An 18,366-nucleotide genomic window follows, 5' to 3' on the forward strand; every position below is an offset into this window, starting at 1 on the left:
CATATATCTTGCTTGATGGTCTATGCGGAGGGCCATTGAATCGAGAAATTCGTTGCCCGGACTGGTCTGTATACTCTTCTCTTATTGAGGAGCAGAAACCTGGAGGCTCACTAAGAGGGTTCAACGTAAATTGAGAACGACTCGGCGTGCAATGGAGCGGAAAATGATAGGTGTCACATTAAGGGACAAGAAGAGAGCGGAGTGGGTCAGGGAACAAACACGTGTTAAGGACATATTAGTAGAGATTAAGAAAATGAAATGGACATGGGCAGGGCATGTAATGCGAAGGCAAGATAACCGCTGGTCATTAAGGGTAACAGAGTGGATCCTTAGAGAAGGCAAGCGTTGCAGGGGGCGGCAGAAAGTTAGATGGGCAGATGAGATAAAGAAGTTTTCGGGGATAAATTGGTCACAGTTGGCACAGGACCGAGGTAATTGGAGAATAATGGGAGAGGCCTTTGCCCTGCAGTGGGCGTAGATAGGCTGATGATGATGATGATGATGATGATGATTGAGGAGCTCGATGGGAACTTGGGGTCGTAGAGCGACCTAATAGACGCCATGACATGGGTGAAAGGTTCCTGTATGAAGTTTTTCCGTCTACCCTCAAGGTTCTCTTTGGCCGATGCGGAGTATCAAAGGCTCCGCGCGGTGCGTAGCAGGGCTGAAAGGCGTGCTCGCAAAACGCGAATATCCGAAGATATACATGCCACTAGACGCGCACAGAGGCACGTATAGCGACATATGAAGAAATTGGCTCAGCGGGAATGGCAGTCTTTCTGCTCAAAACTAGACCCGGGAAAACCTCTCACGAGGATTTGGAGCTTGGTACGTGGCCTACGGGCACCGCCTACTGCTCTGCACCCTTTCTACTCTATCGTTTTTCGACAGAACCGTCGTAATCTAGACGTCGCAGAAGATTTCCGCGCCAAGGTCACAGCCTTGTCGGCTCCAATCTTACCTGCCAGCCTGACAGCTGTCTCTCTGCCCTCTACAAATCTGACCGTTATGGACAAACCATTCACCACCGCAGAACTACTTGCTGCCTTGTCTTCCGTAAACAGGGCTTCTGCCCCGGGTCAGATGGCATCAGCTAAGCAGCTTTGTCGCACCTTGCAGACAGAGCTAAGAGCTTCCTTTGCGGCACATACAACCACAGCTGGGAAATGGGCTGCCTCGAACCCGGCTGGAAACGCGGTCGCCTTGTTCCTGTACTCAAACCCGGCAAAATCCCTACGGAAATTGAATCTTACTGGCCCATTGCACTCCTGAGCTGCGTGGGGAAGCTGATAGAGAAAATGGTCCTTGGTCGGCTAGAATGGGACTTGACAAAGCGGAACGTGTATACCCCACAGATGACTGGTTTCAGACAGTCTCGCAGCAGCATCGACAACGTGCTTGCCCTTGTCAATGACATAAAGAGTGCAAAAGCCCAGCGTCGCATCACCCTAGCAGTGTTCATCGACATTAAAGCAGCGTGTGACTGTGTGGCACATGAGGCAACAGGATCTGCATTAAGGTCGGTAGGCATCGGAGGTCGCATGTACGCGTGGATATGTGATTATCTGTCTGACAGATCCGCCTTTATGTCCACGAAGGACGGTGACAAAGCCTCTCACAATGTCACGCCAGGCGTGCCACAGGGCGCAACTCTATTTAATATCAGCCTCATTGGAATTGAGAAGTGCGTGCCTCACACTGTTGAAATATCGCTTTATGCCGATGACATCTGTATCGTGAGCTCTGGCCTGAACAGGCGAGTTTTACGAGCTCGCCTTCAAAAAGCCGTCAATTCAATAGCGGACTTCTTGACCAGACGCGGCCTCGAAATCTCGGCTAGGAAATGTGCGGCAATAGCCTTCACGAGGTGTGATGTCTCCAGCTATTATCTTTCAGCGGCAGGGGTGGCTATACCCTTCGTGGACTCTCACCGATTCCTGGGCGTAACCCTTGACAGGTCGCTGACGTGGTCCTTCCCGTTCGTCTCCTAAAGGGTAAGCTGGCCTCCTTTGCTCAGGTGTTACGCATGCTGATAAGCCGCTCAGGAGGCTGCTCTATTGGGCCCCTCCTACGTCTCTACACAGCACTCTGCGAAGGACTGCTTCGATACAGCCTCCCAGCACTCGGCCCTCTTTCCAAGGCCAACACAAGGCTGTTAGAAAGTATGCAGGCCCGAGCTCTGCGGTTTTGTCTTGGCCTTCCGAAGACAACTTCTACGCTGGGGACCATACGAGAGTCTAGGCGCTTCTTACCCAGTGTACTGGTGAAAGAGGAGCAGCTTCGCCTACATCTGCGGCTGGCGACTAGCGCCCATGGACATCCGCTGAGCTCTAGCTCCGCCTTAGAGGTGCAAGACACTCTACCACCCTTGTGTCAGAAGTACCCTGCGCCGCTTCACCTCCCGTCCTGGATGTACTACTCCTGGCGAATTGTCACCCCAGTACCGGGCATCAGCAATAAGTCAAGGTTGCCAATTCCAGCTCTAAAGTACTTCACTCTAGAGCACATGTGGAATTGTTACCGTAACCACAAGACTATCTACACCGATGCATCCGTAACGGACACTTCATCTGCGATTGGAATCTGGGTTCCATCGACGCGGACCACAATTGCGGCCAGGTTAAGCCACAAAACAACATCGACAACCTCAGAGCTTGCTGCCTTGCGCTCCGCTTTGCAGTACATTATTGGGCGAGAACCTTCTGTGTGGATGATTTTCACAGATTCACGGGCGGCGCTTTAACAACTGGCATCATTTCCGCGCGAACAACTGGCCCACGAAATACACACCCTGCCTACCCAGTCTGCCAGCTTGCTTCAGGAGGTAGTGTTACAGTGACTACCTGGACATTGTGGGGTGAATGGGAATGTGTTGGCCGACGAAACAGCTTGCGCGGCCCACACCCAATCTCAGGTCATCATCCCGATTCCTTTCTCTCGACGTGACGCCGCGATACTTGCGTACTCCGCGGCGCGGCAGTTACAATTCTCAATATGGACGGATGGATCAAACAATTATCAGCCGTTGTACAGAATTGATCCCGCCTGCAATTTCCGAGCGTTGTGTGGCCTGGGAAAGCGCGACGAAGCAGTTGTTCACCGCATCCGCCTCAACGTCGCTTCTACCGGCCACTACCTGTACAAGATGCACCGAGTTGCCTCCCCTCACTTCTCACGTATGCAGTGTTCGTGAGGACATAGAACATGTACTGTGTGTGTGTCCCCGTTACGACACCCCGCGGCTAACCTTGAAGACGACTTGGGACTGCGTGCTGATGCACCACTGAAACTTTGCGACGCCATTGGCCCATGGCAGTCAACTGCAGCGGCAACACGGAGTACACGGGCCTTGGTGTCATTTCTCCGTCACTCCGGCCTGAATGAAATCCTATGAACGTTTGCCTTAACTATATCACCGTGCGTGTGCTGTGCGCGCTATCCTGCATCTGTCAGTTTGTGTGTGCTTATTTGTGTTTGTAGTGTCTGTATGGGTTTTTTTGTCTTCGCTTCCTCTCACTTTCGCACCTCTCATGCTCATGTGAAGTAGCAAGCCAAGCTAGCTGCCAGGCTGACTTCGCCTCATCATCAAAGTCATTCCTCCTCCTCCTAAGCGGCTAATTTTAGAAAAACCTGTCGACTTAACTTTGATCACCCTGTATATATATACACATACATACATACCCGCTTCGACAAGGGTACTTGTCTTTTTCAACGCGCGCGAAAAACAAATCCCCAGTCCCCTGGTCGAAACGCTGGCAGAGGTCTGAGGCCGTTACCTCCTCAAAAGGCATTATTTCTACACATGAACCGGTACACTGTCATCGTAAACCAGGATCATTCGCATCCTTCCTGGCTCATGTATGCTCTAGCTTGAGGCCGGTATACGAGCGCGGCCCAAGGGCAGGGAGCGCGTTTCTGGTACCTGTGGCCATCTTCCAGCGAATCACTGGCGTTGGGAAGCCGTCCGCCTGGCAGTCGAACCGCATGGTGCTCCCCTTGAGGGCGTTGGTGCTTGAAGGCGTGAACACCCACTTGGGAGCAACTGCACGAGCAGCGGCATGAAAAATAAAACAAGCGAAAATGAAGCTATCCACGTCGATCCTCCAATCAATGTCATGCGATTCTCACAAATGTTTGAGAAAGACGAAGCAATTTGTATCAAACAGAATGACACCAAGTTGATCTGATCGTCCACACCACGACATCAATTAAGTCAACGGGAGCATTCGAGTCTATAAAAATATCTTCAGTGCATTGTTTTAACATTATTACTCCCTCTGTGCACCTGCTGATTGCTATACTCGAGACATACCAAGGGGATTTCTGGACTATGTTATTCCCTCAGTACTATCGGCTACTGTCCCGAAATCCTGTTGCGCATTTGTAATATTTTTTTCCAGAAATGAATAAACAAATCCCTATTATATTCAAAACATTTGTCGCTCAACACACCTCGGACATAATATGAAAGAATGCCGATAACATTAGCAACGCGACAGTCAACGTGAACTAGCTTCTCGTTTAACGAGCTGAATAGATCTTCGGCATTGTCTTCGGTTTAATTTTTTTTTCTTCGGGGGAGAGGAGGGGGGGGGTGAACGCGCGAGCGAATAAACTTTTATGTGACGAGCTTCAGGCGCTGATGATTGGGCGGCCGCCCGGCGGTGGGACCTTCTCTTTTCTGGGAAACGCTGGTGCGCGCTGGCCGCCCAACACGTCCCCACCATGCTCGCGCTGGACTGAGAGCGAGACAGAGCGAGAGGGAATATTTATTGAAATATGGGAGGAGAAATGAGGTGTATGGAGCCTTGCGATATTCAGAGGCCTCCGTTCCAGGCTTCTGCTGAGGGCTTCCCGAATAAAGTTGATCCGGTCGCATTGCTCCCCTTCCCTTCTAGGTGTGGTCAGCCACTCTCTAGTGCGTTGCTTTCTAATGAGAGTGGCTGACCTCACATGGAAGAGAAGAGCAGCAACGCGACCTGATTGGCTTCACTGATAGGTCGCTGTTGGCGAGCTGGCCCGCCCATTGCCCGCACGTTGGACGAGGATTGCGGGTAACAGATGCGGTTCTCTGACCCTCCCATACCATGTGGCACAGGGTGCCAGGTTGGGGAGAAAAATTATTGCGAAGCAGAGGGCAGGGAAGAGAGAGTCGTGGGTGTAGGAGTTTGCCTTCAGCCGGCGACTACGGATAGGTGGGGGAGCGGTGGAGGGAACTGTCGTCCGTCGCGGCGGTATTTAACCACGATGTCCGTGTTAGATGTAGGAGGAATGGGCTTGGGTGTGCGCAGGGACTCCTCAAGAACGGCCATGTGGGTATAAACGCGGGCAGCGGCGTGTCCCGCCTAGTTTCCCTAGTACAACAATTTTTATTGTGGGAAAGCAAACCAGGCTCCATCTAGGTTAACTTTCCGGCCTTCCCTCTACATCCTTCCTTCCTTCCTGCAATTTTCATTGCCCTGCTGTCTTTGTAAGGGGGCGAAGAGCAGCGTAGGGGGCAGTAAAATTGTTTTTGCTCTAAAATCCCATTACGCTTATGGCTTCTCTACACTACATCAGTGATTTTAAGAATCTGTAATTCTTCGTGTGGAATTACTTATTTAGGGCGAGCATCATTGCTTGTTTATAGACATTTTTTCAGTCGCTATAAAATCTGCCTGAACTTACCTGATGTTCTAATGCAAACAAGTTATATAGTTAAGAAAAAGACTTCGACGATGTTATATTACAATTCGATTTACGCAACCTGTACTCAGAGCAAATACAAATTTCTTCGCGAGAATCTTTTCGCCGGGCCTCCTGCATTGTTTTCTTTTATTTTTTCACTCAGCAGCCTTGCTTTACCGGTAAACTCAACACCTTCGCTTGTTAGTTTAATTCCTGCATCATAGCTGAGCACCCACAAATCCGTAACCCTCCACCACCAGGGAACACTTCAAAGCCCTAATGTGGCCTCCGTGGAGTAAAACTCCCGTGTTAACAGCGGCAAAAATGAAAAATTATTTTCCATAGAAGTGATAATAGTTTTGCGGTTGTGCAGTCCGTATATGTTCCCACTATCACGTGCCTCGCTTACCCTGCACGACGAGTTGTGCGGAGGCGTTTGTGCGGGCGTAGGGGTTGCTGGCGACGCAGGTGTAGGTGCCGTTGTGCTCCTCGGCGATGCTGTCGAAGTAGAGCACGGAGAGGAACTCGTTCATCAGCTGCGGCTTCACGTCCAGCAGGCCCGGCTGGAGCGGGTGGCCATCCTTGAGCCACCACAGGGACACCGGCCGGTCGCCCGAGGACACGAAGCAGTGCGCGCTCGCTCGCTCGCCCTCGCGCACGTACGGCGGGAACTGGAAGGGCGTGATCGTCGGGGGAACTGCGCAAAGAGGGGGCAGAATGCAGCTTTTTAAAGCCGAGCTTATCACTCCAGGTACAATCCCAGGAAACGCCTGGCAGCGTCCCTCTGACCTTCAAGCTCAGCCAAGGTCAAGCACGCGCCTCGTGTGGTTTCGCGGCGCTGATGGAAGTGCCGCCGACCGCGCTTAGGCCACCGACCTAACCGATTGGCGGCGCCGACGGAAGCATCTCGTGGCCTTGCGAGAACAGGGCGTCTCGCTCGTCGACGAAGAGAAATTTTTTAAAAACATTTAGTGAGGGACCAAGTAGAAAGGGTAAGCGATTGAAGCTTCGCTCGATGTCCCTTCCAACCGATGCGTGGGATTCGTGAATTTCTTTGCGGGGCTTCCACGCAGAAGCCTTCCCGGTGTTAAAGGAGTACTGACACGAAATTTTTATGTTACGTTTTTTTCGCTGCTATGCGTGCCTACCAGCCCACTAATCATAGAATGACAGATTAGACGGTCGAGCGCAGCGTAAACATTCATTTACGGCGCCGTTTATTCGTGCCAGTTTCGGTTTCGACTGAAAAACGCCGAGCGGCCGCCATGACAGCATGTATAACATGACGTCACCATTCTTGCCGTATCGCTGCCTCTCTGGAAGCGCGCGCGAGCGAGCGCACGCGCGCGCCCAGACCGGCCGAGGTTTTCGCCGTCCGCACAGGCTCGGGCAGCATGATGTCAGTCCCAAAACCATGACGTGTATACACGCCCGAGCAGCGCGCGCCAACCACAGCCAGCGCGTCGGCTTCGTCACGGGAGCCCCGACGTCGGCAGTTTGGGGCACGTAGCAGATGATGTCACGTCGGCCCGCTCTGGGCTTTCTCGTGCGGGCGAAGATTAAAATGGATTTTAAATATGTTTCGCTGAACGGTTGCTGTTGAAACTTGCTGGGAGATATCTCCTGATAAAAAGGAAGCGTTTTACATAGTTATCTCAGCTTTGAAATTTCGTGTCAGTACTCCTTTAAGGGACTGCTATATGTGGGCATAAAAGTCTCCATTTTTTTTTTCAGATGTCGTTCAACAAAGCTCAGATGTCGCTGAGCCCATTACATTACGATTGTGCGAGTTTATTGAGCGTGTTCAAATAGCGTTAAGGGCACATTTAAAGCGTTTAAGGTTTGATCGGAAATAGCTGCAAGGCGTCCCGTTACCGGCAACGTGGAGGTGGATCTGCGCCTCCGCTGTGCGGCCGTCGACACTGGTAGCTGAGCAAACCACAACGCCGTCGTCCGTCTTGCGGTCAACATCGTGAATGGTAAGGCGTCCATGGCTGTTCATCCGGTAGCGTTGGCCGTCAACCAAGGTACGGTTGGCTGAAACACCAAGTGCATGAAAGAGCGCACTCAGCGCACGACAGTGCACGCTTGGAGAGTTGGGGTCTCACACAAGGGTCGCTAAGACGAATTCCACACCCTCGCCGCGGGAAGCCGTTTTAACTGATCCAGTCCACTACCCACAAGAAAAATTGTGCCGCCTAGCGGAGAACACAGCATTTCCCCAGTTATGCACCGCAACCATGAGCACTGACGCAGGGACGTTTGCTTAGCTGGCGGTTTTATAACAAAGTTTCCTCGCTCTCTCTAAACATGCAATACTACGCCATGCGCAGATGTGCGTAAGTTCACCTTTGGTGTATCGTTGAACAAAGTTATAATCCCACAACACGTCAGCTGCATAACCACTTGCAGTTCTAGTATTGAAAAATGTGGGGTTTATGATTGAAGATTTACTAGTTAAATGACCTCACCACATTTATTTCGCGTTCGTAGCTCGTAACTTTGTTTTTAGCCTTAACACTCATGTGATCTCTCGCGCACCAAGCCAACCCACCCAGGCCAACCCACACAACCATACCCTACTCTACCCTAGCCGACCCTACCCTACCCCACCCTACCCTACTATACCCTACCCAACACTCACTCACTCACTCACTCACTCACTCACTCACTCACTCACTCACTCACTCACTCACTCACTCACTCACTCACTCACTCACTCACTCACTCACTCCAATCAATCAATCAATCAATCAATCAATCAATCAATCAATCAATCAATCAATCAATCAATCAATCAATCAATCAATCAATCAATCAATCAATCAAAACAAAGGTTTTTTTTATCTTACGAGTCCGAGCTCGCTTTCTGGATAGCTTCGCAGCACGTCTTCTGCGGGAGTAGGGGAGCAACCACTCACCGAAGGCGCCCTTGTACCAGAGGAAGGAAGCGAAGGGGTGGCCCTTGACGGGGCACGCTAGGCCCAGCGTCTCTCCGGACAGCACAGTCAGGTTGCGCGGCGGGAGCGGCGTCGGCGGTCCGAGCACGTTCAGCCAGGCCGAGTGGGCGACGCGGCCCGCCTCGTTCTCGGCCTGGCAGGAGTACTCGCCGCCATGCGTCACGTTGGCCGTCGTCAGGTTGACGAAGCTGTGCACCACGTGGTCCTCGGTGACGAAGTCGCCCCGCAGCACGCGCCGCGACGAAGGCACGGGCCCGCCGTCTACGGTCCACGTCACCCGCGGCATCGGGTGGCCCCGGGCCGCGCACTTGAGCGACACGAAGCTGCCAGGGTACGTGTTCTGCTCGCCAAATGTCACCGTCAGCTCGGGTTTGGTCACTGCACGTCCCGAATTCTCTTCTCACACAGTGCGGCCCGTAGTGGCTCAAGATATTGCCACAAGGACGCGCGAAAATGTGTGACGATCGCGGCGCCATAAAATTATCTTGGCGTTACTGTAATCGATCATGTCTGCATCTGCGCACGCAATTAAATCGCCATTAGGGACGCCCTTTACATCAACCATACGCGTGTAATAAAGGAATAAATAGAGACCTAGAGAAAACTTTAGACGTGGGGCAGTAATAGCACCCGCGTGTTTTGCTAAATTTCTTGAAAATCTACCACAACGATCTACTGCAGTGGCGTTGAAAGGTAAATAGCAGTGATCCAAGGCATTCCTACAATTTCATTTAATGTTACAGGACAGGTTTTGTCATGATTTTGTACCACAGTGCAGCAGGTGAATACCGAAACAAGAAAAAGTTATCCTGGGTATGTAGAAGTAAAGAGGGGCGAACGTTGTACGGTGCCCACGTACCCATGAGCAAGACAAATGCCGCGGCTTGGGCGGACTCCTTGGTGCCGTCCAGCAGGCACTGGTAGACGCCCTCCTGGCCGTCCTTGACGGACCCCAGCTGCAGCACCGCGGGGCCCAGCAGCCGCACCCGGTCCACGGCCGACGGTTGCACGGGCGCCAGGTTGCGGTACCAGCGCAGCTCGCGGGCCAGGACACCGCCGCCGCCGCCATTCCCGCCGGTCGCGTTGCATGTCAGCGTGACCGAGGCACCCAGGGGAACGCGCTGGAACCTAGGCTGCACGCTGACCAGGGAGGCACCTGCGTCCGATGGGGCACATCTCTATCGTGTGCACGAGGCAAGCAGTTGTAGAAGGGTTGTGTCAGCTTTTCTTGGGCGAGGTAAGACAATTTTTAAGGAGTGAATAGTTTACCCTCGCAACTTTTTAAGTGGAAAAGCAATGCTCAAAATTATTATCCACCCGAAACCCAGCTGAATAGCTGCAAAAGAAAGTTACTCACCTTCCTCACAACACTTTTCCGCCGAATAAAGTCGTGTTAGATCCGGGATTGAACCTCGAATCACCGCGCATCTAGAGGTGTCGCTATAACACCTGGGCTAACCGGGAGGCTAACAATTTGAAGCGTGAGAGCGAATAAATCAATAACTCCTTCCTTTGCAGAAACTTACACCATTGTCAGAGCTTCTTGCAGACTATTTGATTTGTAGGAACATTCGAGGGACTTCCAAATCTAACAGAAGAATGGTTGCGGTGCATCGCGCACGTCAGTTTGTTCCCGCTAAGGCAATTTCAGGGGTTCAGCTTCACCGCAATCCCCTCGACTGGCCAGTACAAGCAGCCAAAAATGATATTTCGGCGAATGACGATGTCGAGCATACCATTCAACTTAAAAATGGCACCGGCGTTGTGGAATCACGCAATGCAAGCATGACGTTCTGCATTGCGCAGTGCCATATCAGGGATCACTTTCGCGCCAAATGGTGTGCTCGTCATCGCCAATCACCGAAATGTCCTTGTTGGCTGCAATGATTCGCCAGTTGATTGAATTACGCTGAAGCTGAACCATACAAGCTTCCTAGGGTGTCTGTGTGTCAGAACAGGTGTTTCTCAAGAATAAAATATTTAATGCGCTATTCTAGGGGTCGGCAAACTTTTGAGGCGGAGGACCGCGTTGCATGAAGCCAACACGGCGGGGTGTGGATGGCAAATCGGGAATCGGGGAGGGGGGCTTCACGAGGAAAGAGAAAAAATTCGGCGAATCAACAGCAATGCATAAAGCTGGAATAGAAACCATGTTTATCATCATCACGCATGTCACAGGGTTGCGTATCACACAGATGTTACGAGAAAAAAAAAAAACAGTTAGAAAAAGTTACCAATGACAAGGGTAGGGGGTGGCGGTTCTGACATCGAGCCGGGGGCCGCATTAATACTGCCCCCAGGCCGCAGGTTTCGGACCCCTGCGCAGCTCCAATAAAGGGCGCTTTGGGGCAACAAACGGAGCTCCACCTTGATACTTATCGCCCTGCAGTGAAGCCGAACTTTTCCGCAAGTAGAGTACTAGACTCTCGATAAACGGAACTTCAAGGGACCGAAACAATTATTTCCATTTAACAGGAGTTCAGTTTACTGAGAGAGATGTGCAAAAGTACAAATTCATGTGCGTACACACTCTTAGTACCATTTCATGGATCTGTGAGCACTAGAAGGTGAATGTAGCTGATAGTTTTTCAGAAAGCAAGAGGTTTAGACGCAGCATTTACAAAATTTATTTGGCAACAATTAGTCACGATGCCCTAAAAATTGCGCCAATTATTTTTGAGTACTTGCAACTGCATCTTCAGGATAGTTTTTCCATGGCGCTTAAGCTCTGGACTACGTTTCAGATCCTCGTGCCTTCTGAAAAAAAAATCTTTTAGATACTGCACAGATGACTGTGCCCCTTGAAGTATGGTATGTTCTGCGGTAGCAATCTCTTCAGGTTCACCTTAGCTCATCCTCCTCGTCCACCTCTTCATCGCAGACGCTTCCTTTGGTGCCACAATGGCGACGTTTTGAAGGCATCCCGTGGCATCTCCTTGTCGTGCAGGACCTTCGTTAAGCTACTTTTCGGGACACCGTGCTTCGTCATGAGCGCTGTCTTAGTGTAAGAGCCGCTTTCGAATTCAAGAATGATGTCCATCTTCTTTTCGGATGTAAGCGCATGGTTGGCACGCTTGTGCCTGCCATTGCAACAACTGAGTCTAGAGGCCTCAACTTCGCGAGTGCTGACGAGCTATCGAATTTAGGAGACGGCAACGTGGTAGTGGAGAAAGACAGCACCAGGAGCGGCAGGAGCTAAGCCCTGTAACCTCGGCGACTTGATTCGAGACCGAACGACGAGAACAAGAACTGCGATGCTGCATTCGTCGCGCTAACACGGCTGACTACTAACGAGACGAGGCTTACGAGGTCAACAAGGCTAAAAAAAAATGAAACAGCCGGAATCGAAAAAAGCTTACGCTCATGGCAATGAGTATGACCAAAAGTTCTGTTTTCGGTTCCGTTTACACGGAGACGCTAAAATTTTAGTTCTGATGACCTCAAGTTTTTTTACGTTATCTGAATGCAAAACCAACCAACTTACAGGCTACTGTTCCGTTTAACCGGCAATTCCGTTTATTCAATTTCCGCTGATGGAGATTCTACTATATTTAAAGTTTTTGAAGTGCCAAGGTTTTCTAATCACATTAATTGCGTACCAAAACCAAGTATCTCGGTTTCCGTTCCAGTAGTGATGTGGAATACAATCGAGAAAAACACAGCCCCAAGTTTCACAGCTTTCGCAGGTGAGCCAGGGCTGACGTAGCCACGGCTGACACCGTCACCGTTTCGGCCGGTATCTTTCGCGACTATATTCAGGCCCGTAGGCAAAGCGCTGTTTTCAACATTCATTTAAGTTTAATAATAAGAACCAATCAATAAAGTGCACATCCTTACTGATGGGTCACTTTTTCTGAAATTGTCTGCCTCAGTACCATAACCATATTTTAGATTCTTTAGTGGGCTGTTTGTTTCGAATGAGACGAGTCTCAATGAAGCTTTCCTTAATATCCAACCTTTTTTATTCCCACATTATTACCCACATTAGACACACGAGGGCAGTTACGTTTCCCTTTCATTGATAGGAGAGCAGTGGTATGCACAGTCATGGACAAATGAAATGCGAACACGGAAACATAAATCAGATTAAGTAAAATTGAGAAATGCAGTTCGCGGAAGACCAATGGCGGCGTGCAATTAGTATATCCGGAAATCCAGATTTCCCAACTTTGATACTGTAATTAAGCCACGCATCAACACAAAGAAATTGCGCATTTGTGTGTTCTGGTTCATATTTTCGTGATCGTGTTTCGTTTGTTCATGACTGTACACACCAGAAATAGATGAGAGGCAGCTAAATAACGAATTTTTGTTTCCCCTTGCTATCCAGTCAGCCCGTGATCACTATACACACCTGTTTTGCAGATGGTGGCAGCGTTAAAAAATATTAGCAGTGGCTTAGCTTAGCTATGTCAGGATAAAAGTAGCGTGAGCTAAGCTTAGCTTTCCTGGTTGTCTAGGATTAGCTTGATTATCATGATTAATGCTGCTTCAATGACACACACGCGGTGTACGCATTATGTGACACATGTATATTTATCAAACGGCTCCAGCGCAGCGTCACCAATCGCCCCGGAGCTAAGCTGGTCCCATAGGCGCACGCCGGTGTTGCTGCGACGCACCAACCATCGGGTGCACACCCGGCCACCCCCCTCGCATGATCATCAAGTGGACTGGGCCGCCACGTGCGGAAAGGTCGGCGAAGACGCTGGGCGCGTGGGGTGCGTGAGAGACACCGGGCAGCGAGCAACGTTCCGTGCGCTGTGTGACATCACTGCTCCTCGCGCATGCGTAGCACGGCTCTCCAGGAGCCACGCGAAACTGCTAAACCTTGGCCAGTGTAGCCCACGCTACAAAAATTGTTGACCTAGCGCAGGGCCGCGGTGGCGCGCGATACTTGCCCCTGACGTTGAGCGTGACGTAGACCCTGTCCTCTCCGTAGGTGTTGTTGACGAGGCACACGTAGCGGCCCGCGTCGTGTGCACGTACGGGCCCCAGCGACAGCGTTCCGCGTGACGAGGAAGACGGGCCGTGAGCCGACGACGACGGGCCGCGGGACGCGGGGCCGGGGAACACGGGCCTCATCTCGGCCCCGCTCTGCCGGAACCAGTGGTAGGCGGGCAGGGGCGCCCCTCGGGCCGCGCAGCTGAGCGACGTGGGATGGCCCTCTTCCGCCGTCACCTCCTTCACCCACGAGGTGACGCGGGGGGCCTCGGATTTGCGAGGTCCTGCGCACGCAACGCCGGGAATGTTAAACACGCGCTGTCACCTAGCGCCAAAAAGGTAAAGAAAGTGGAGAGATAAGGAATGAATGAATGAATGAATGAATGAATGAATGAATGAATGAATGAATGAATTAATGAATGAATGAATGAATGAATGAATGACTTTATTGAGAAGGTGGGCGAAGGCCCTTGTTGGGGATATTCTCCTCCTCCTTCTCAACCACCCCCACCACCATCATCGTCATCGACATCACAGTACTGATGAACAGTCTGTTATCGTCATTGTTGGGGATTAGGGCAGGAAAAAGAGAAACAAAGTAAAGCTTATGGTGCCTGGATCCGGTCACGTTGTATTGTACGGAAGAATTGTGAAGGGCTGATTGGCGGGGCTCGCGATTGTTAATGAGGGTCAGCGAGGAGCGAAATGATGCCGCGTGTAGCATGTGCGACAGCTTCGGTTAGGAAGAAAGGTGTGGAAAATCTCCGCCGGGGAATTTGGGAATGGTGGCGCTCCTGCGAAAGAGCAGCCGTCATGCCCCGGTGAGCATCCGTCTACTTGTCTTTCAAGATATCACCATTTGTTTTAGCCATGATTACGCAAAAAAAATGAGAAGAAAAGAAGAGAGTTTGATGACCACACCCACAGCAATTTAGTCTTGGCACATTTTTTCTCTAGCGTGTACCCATATATAGCGGCTGCATGCCGAATAGCGACTGCCTGGCCCTGCATCATAATACGCATTGGGGAAGAAGTATTATATTTACAAAAGCTTGAAAACATACAAATTTTATTAGGCATGTAAAACTAGACAGTCAGCACACGCTCGTCAATTGAGAGCACCAATACCGCCTAGTGGCGACAGCGGCAAGTTGCAAGCGCAAAAAAATTCCAACTGCAATTTCTACCTAATGTGCGCACACTAACAATGACCTCGTAATGTCGACCCACGTAGCAATGCTTTAGTTGCCGACACGTGGGCTGCTTCGGTATACGCACGCGGTAAAGAAACAAAGTTAAGCCTGGATTTGCACCGGGCTGTTTCAAGGGTTTGCCTGTCCTGCGCTCGACACGCCGTACAAACTTTATTTTAGCGCTCCATGAAGGTATTAGCTATGTATAGAAAAGTTAATAAGCTAAAACCACATAACCAGACATTTTGTGGTGGTTGAGGAACAAAAAAGCGTGGAGCTAAGTTGTGCTACCTTTTAATAAGCCGGAGAAGCATTACATTTAACACACGAAAACAGGTACTCTAAGACACTGTCTCGAATCCTGCAACAGGCTTTCTCATTAATCTCTCCTCAAACGCTATAATTGCTCCGTAGTTCCTCCCTTTCCTAATTTGCTCCTCCTCGCCATTTTTATTTCTCTTTTTCTCACTCCTCTCTTATTATGCAGCACCAAAGACGAACGGAGAAAAATAAAAGCAACTTGTAAAGGTAATATGGATGATGGCCATGTTGGCAGGGAGTTTTCCTTGACTAAGAGGTAAAACGCGGTAAAATAAAGGCTCAGGAGAAGAGTGAATGGACGCGTTAAAGCAGCGTTGCACGCGCAGTTCGCGTAAAACGAGAGAATTTAAGCATAGAGATGAAAGAAAATGGCGCCTGCCTAGAACTCCCTGCGTGTACACGCCCAACTCTTCCGTAATACAGAGGCCGGGAACTCGTTCACCGCTGTGCTTTTATGTTCAGCGGGAGGGGAATAAACCTTCAGCAAAATGACTTCCACGAAGCACCGGAAACAAAACACCCTTCCTCCTTTTCGGTCGCAAGGAAGAGCCGTCAAGCACTCGCCGTATGCTTCCTGAAAGCGCTTCCCGATTCTTATCGCTGAGGCCTGAATAGCCCCATTATCGTTCAAGCCCGAAAACTCAAGCTGTATGAATGCATTGTTCTTTCTCAGAGTCACAAGCGCTGCCTCTCACGCACGCACAAACACAAGCAGCAGAAAAATGCGGGGTGCTCACAAAGGGATCACCAACACGAATTGGGGAAATAATTTGATTACAAGAGGTGATATGACCGAACACGCTGCGAGCAGCCCGACGACTAATTAACGAACGTATTGGGGGAACGATGGCCGCAGAAAAATAGCTGCTCGCGCTGGCCTTTCATGACGAAATGCAGACGAGACGTATGCCGCAGAGGACGGAAGTAAAAACAAAAGAGGGCGAGGAATAGTTGCTGCGCTTGCAACATCCGCTCTACAGCAAGCAGCCGGAAAGGAAGACCTTCGCCAGCATCCAGACAGTAAGGAAGCCCACTTCCTTTTTGCTGATGTGATATTTTCCTCGCAGAACGATTGACTCTCTAGCGCGTCTGTCGGTGACGCTTTTCGGACTCGTCTGGTCAGAATGCCGCATTTTAAATCGACCAGACGCTTGGCAGTGAAGCTAAGTGTAGGCATCGGTGCACGGGGTCGACGTCATTCAAGGGGTCGAGCCGGGAAGAGGATGCCGGCGGACTACGTTACGAGAGGGAGAGGGATGAAAGCCAGCGACCACGGCGCCCGTTCTCGGGCTCTCTCATTACGGCGCAATTTTATCTCGCTCGATAATCCGATGAAACGAGTGGTCCGCGCGTCGTTTGGTTTTGCCCCGGGTTCTGACGGAGGGTCTGGCGTCGCGCGTTTGTACGTATCCGCGCGCAGCCAGCGGGAACAAAAACGTCGCAAAGATGGAAGCCATGTGCAAAGAAAAAAAAGGGATCTACGGAGAGGTGGCTAAACCAGGGAAAAAAAAGGAGTGAAAAAAGAGTTCATATAGGTATAGAAAGGGAGGAAGGAAGGAAGGGCGGGATGGAGGGATCGGTTTGAAGTTACGCCCCGATTACATCAATCGAAAACCGGAAACGATCGGATAAAGAGACAAAGACAAAGGGAAGCGGAGTGTGTGAGCTGGAGTTAGCGACCGAGTTGGGCACCAAGAGTGGTGACCATCCGCTCGCTCTGCTGATTCGGGAAAGCGGCTTTGGGAAGCGAGGAAGAAAAGCGGAAGTGTGCGGAGGAAAAAAAAAGAGGAAACGACGTTTCAGGGGTCGTCGCGCGTGTTTTCCGCCGCACCGGGCAGCGAACCGCACAACGCTCGCGTTTCGCACCGAGGGCGTGAGAAAAAAAAGGTGAAGAATGGAGTGCTAGGGGGAGGGAAGCTGCTGCAAGAGATGTCGTTGTCTGTCGCTCGATTCGTTCAATTCCGGCTCCTCGTCATGCCTTCCTGTTTTTGTGCCAGCGCAGCGTCATCCGTAGCGCGGAACTGCGGCTGCGGTAGCGGGGCGAAAAAGGGAGAGTTGTGAAGCGCGACGAACTTGAAACGATTTAGCCGCGACGAACCGGGAAAGAGGGAGGCGAAAGGTCCCGAGCAAGAGGGGGGCGCTGGTGCCAGCGATTTCGATCATTTCCAGCGTCCAAAATAGGGCGCGAGGCAACCGACGAAGGCGTTACGAAGGGAAGCGTGATCGGGTACCCGGAAACGTTTGCGGCCGAATGAGCCAGAGCTGGCGGGTGGTGGCCAGGGGCGACGAGCGACGCTGTTGGACGGGCGACCGAAAAAGCGCGGCGTCTCTCGGCCCGGTCGAAGTGACGGTCGATGTTCGGGAGATCGCTCTCTCTTTCCCTGCCATTTACGAATATACTTTTTAGGTTCCTGCCGACACCGAGGCGTCCGGGAACGGTCGTACATCACGCAGCGCAACGTGCCATCATGTGGACCGCTCCTGCAATTCTTCAGTCGGCATCGGTGACCACGGAGAACGGCGTCGCCTCTCGGGCGCCCCCGCTTCGACGAACCCCTCATCACCTTGAGCTGCTGGCTCGGTGGCTGCCAACGTGGAAACCTCGACTCCTTCGAGACGCTATACACCGACGTGAGCCTTCGCTTTCCCTGGGATATTCCTTTGGAAGCGCTCTGGGCGTCTTTTATTTACGCGAATAAATATATCCAGCATGCGTCGTCGTTCGGAAGATTGATGCGGGACTGCCGAGAAACGCAGGGATCAATGCCCTATGGTATTTGTTATTTCTAAGTGTATGAACGGCGCTTTATAAGTGCATGAGCTTATTGTTGCTTGAACTTTCTCAAAATATTTGGCTAATAGGACATCACCTGCCTAACCGTTTACAAGCTTTATGTAGTGCGATTTGTTTTAACACGAAAGTGTTTCATTGCCGGATACGCGAATATTTCGCTGACGTCATAACCGTCACGGAAGTGATGCCAGTACAACGAAGCAAGCGGCTTGTAAAGGGTGCACCCCTGCACACGGCGTCTTCTTGCGGGCAAGCAACCTTTTGTACTAAAGAGTACGTTATGCTTAGGGTACTTCGTTTTCGGGTTTTATATCTTAACGCAAAAGTTTTTTATGCCGCGATACCCCAAGATTTCACGGACGTCATATCCGTCACAGAAATCACGCCAGTACACCTTTGCCGAAGCGACCCGCCTCGCTCGCCAAGCACATCCACAAGACAGCCACCGTCCCGCAAAACATGCTCAGCTGCAGATTTCGCTGCACAT

At 51.1% G+C, this 18,366-nt stretch overlaps 1 protein-coding gene across 1 annotated transcript in view; it reads right to left on the bottom strand.

Annotated features, from left to right (window-relative positions):
* The window catches only part of LOC144175184 (cell adhesion molecule Dscam2-like), a 97,378-nt gene that overhangs the window by 56,888 nt on the left and 22,124 nt on the right, over positions 1 to 18,366 (bottom strand). The window contains exons 4-9 of the mRNA XM_077704287.1: positions 13,529 to 13,855; positions 9,487 to 9,783; positions 8,589 to 9,005; positions 7,543 to 7,704; positions 6,077 to 6,364; positions 3,923 to 4,042 (exon numbers count right to left, since the gene is read on the bottom strand). Coding sequence (XP_077560413.1) covers positions 3,923 to 4,042; positions 6,077 to 6,364; positions 7,543 to 7,704; positions 8,589 to 9,005; positions 9,487 to 9,783; positions 13,529 to 13,855 — 1,611 coding nt within the window. The remainder of the gene's footprint in view (positions 1 to 3,922; positions 4,043 to 6,076; positions 6,365 to 7,542; positions 7,705 to 8,588; positions 9,006 to 9,486; positions 9,784 to 13,528; positions 13,856 to 18,366) is intronic.

Source organism: Haemaphysalis longicornis, unplaced genomic scaffold (assembly GCF_048455015.1).
Source record: "Haemaphysalis longicornis isolate Haplotype H1 unplaced genomic scaffold, Haemaphysalis longicornis Haplotype H1 scaffold_3, whole genome shotgun sequence".
Taxonomy (NCBI): Eukaryota; Metazoa; Arthropoda; class Arachnida; order Ixodida; family Ixodidae; genus Haemaphysalis; species Haemaphysalis longicornis.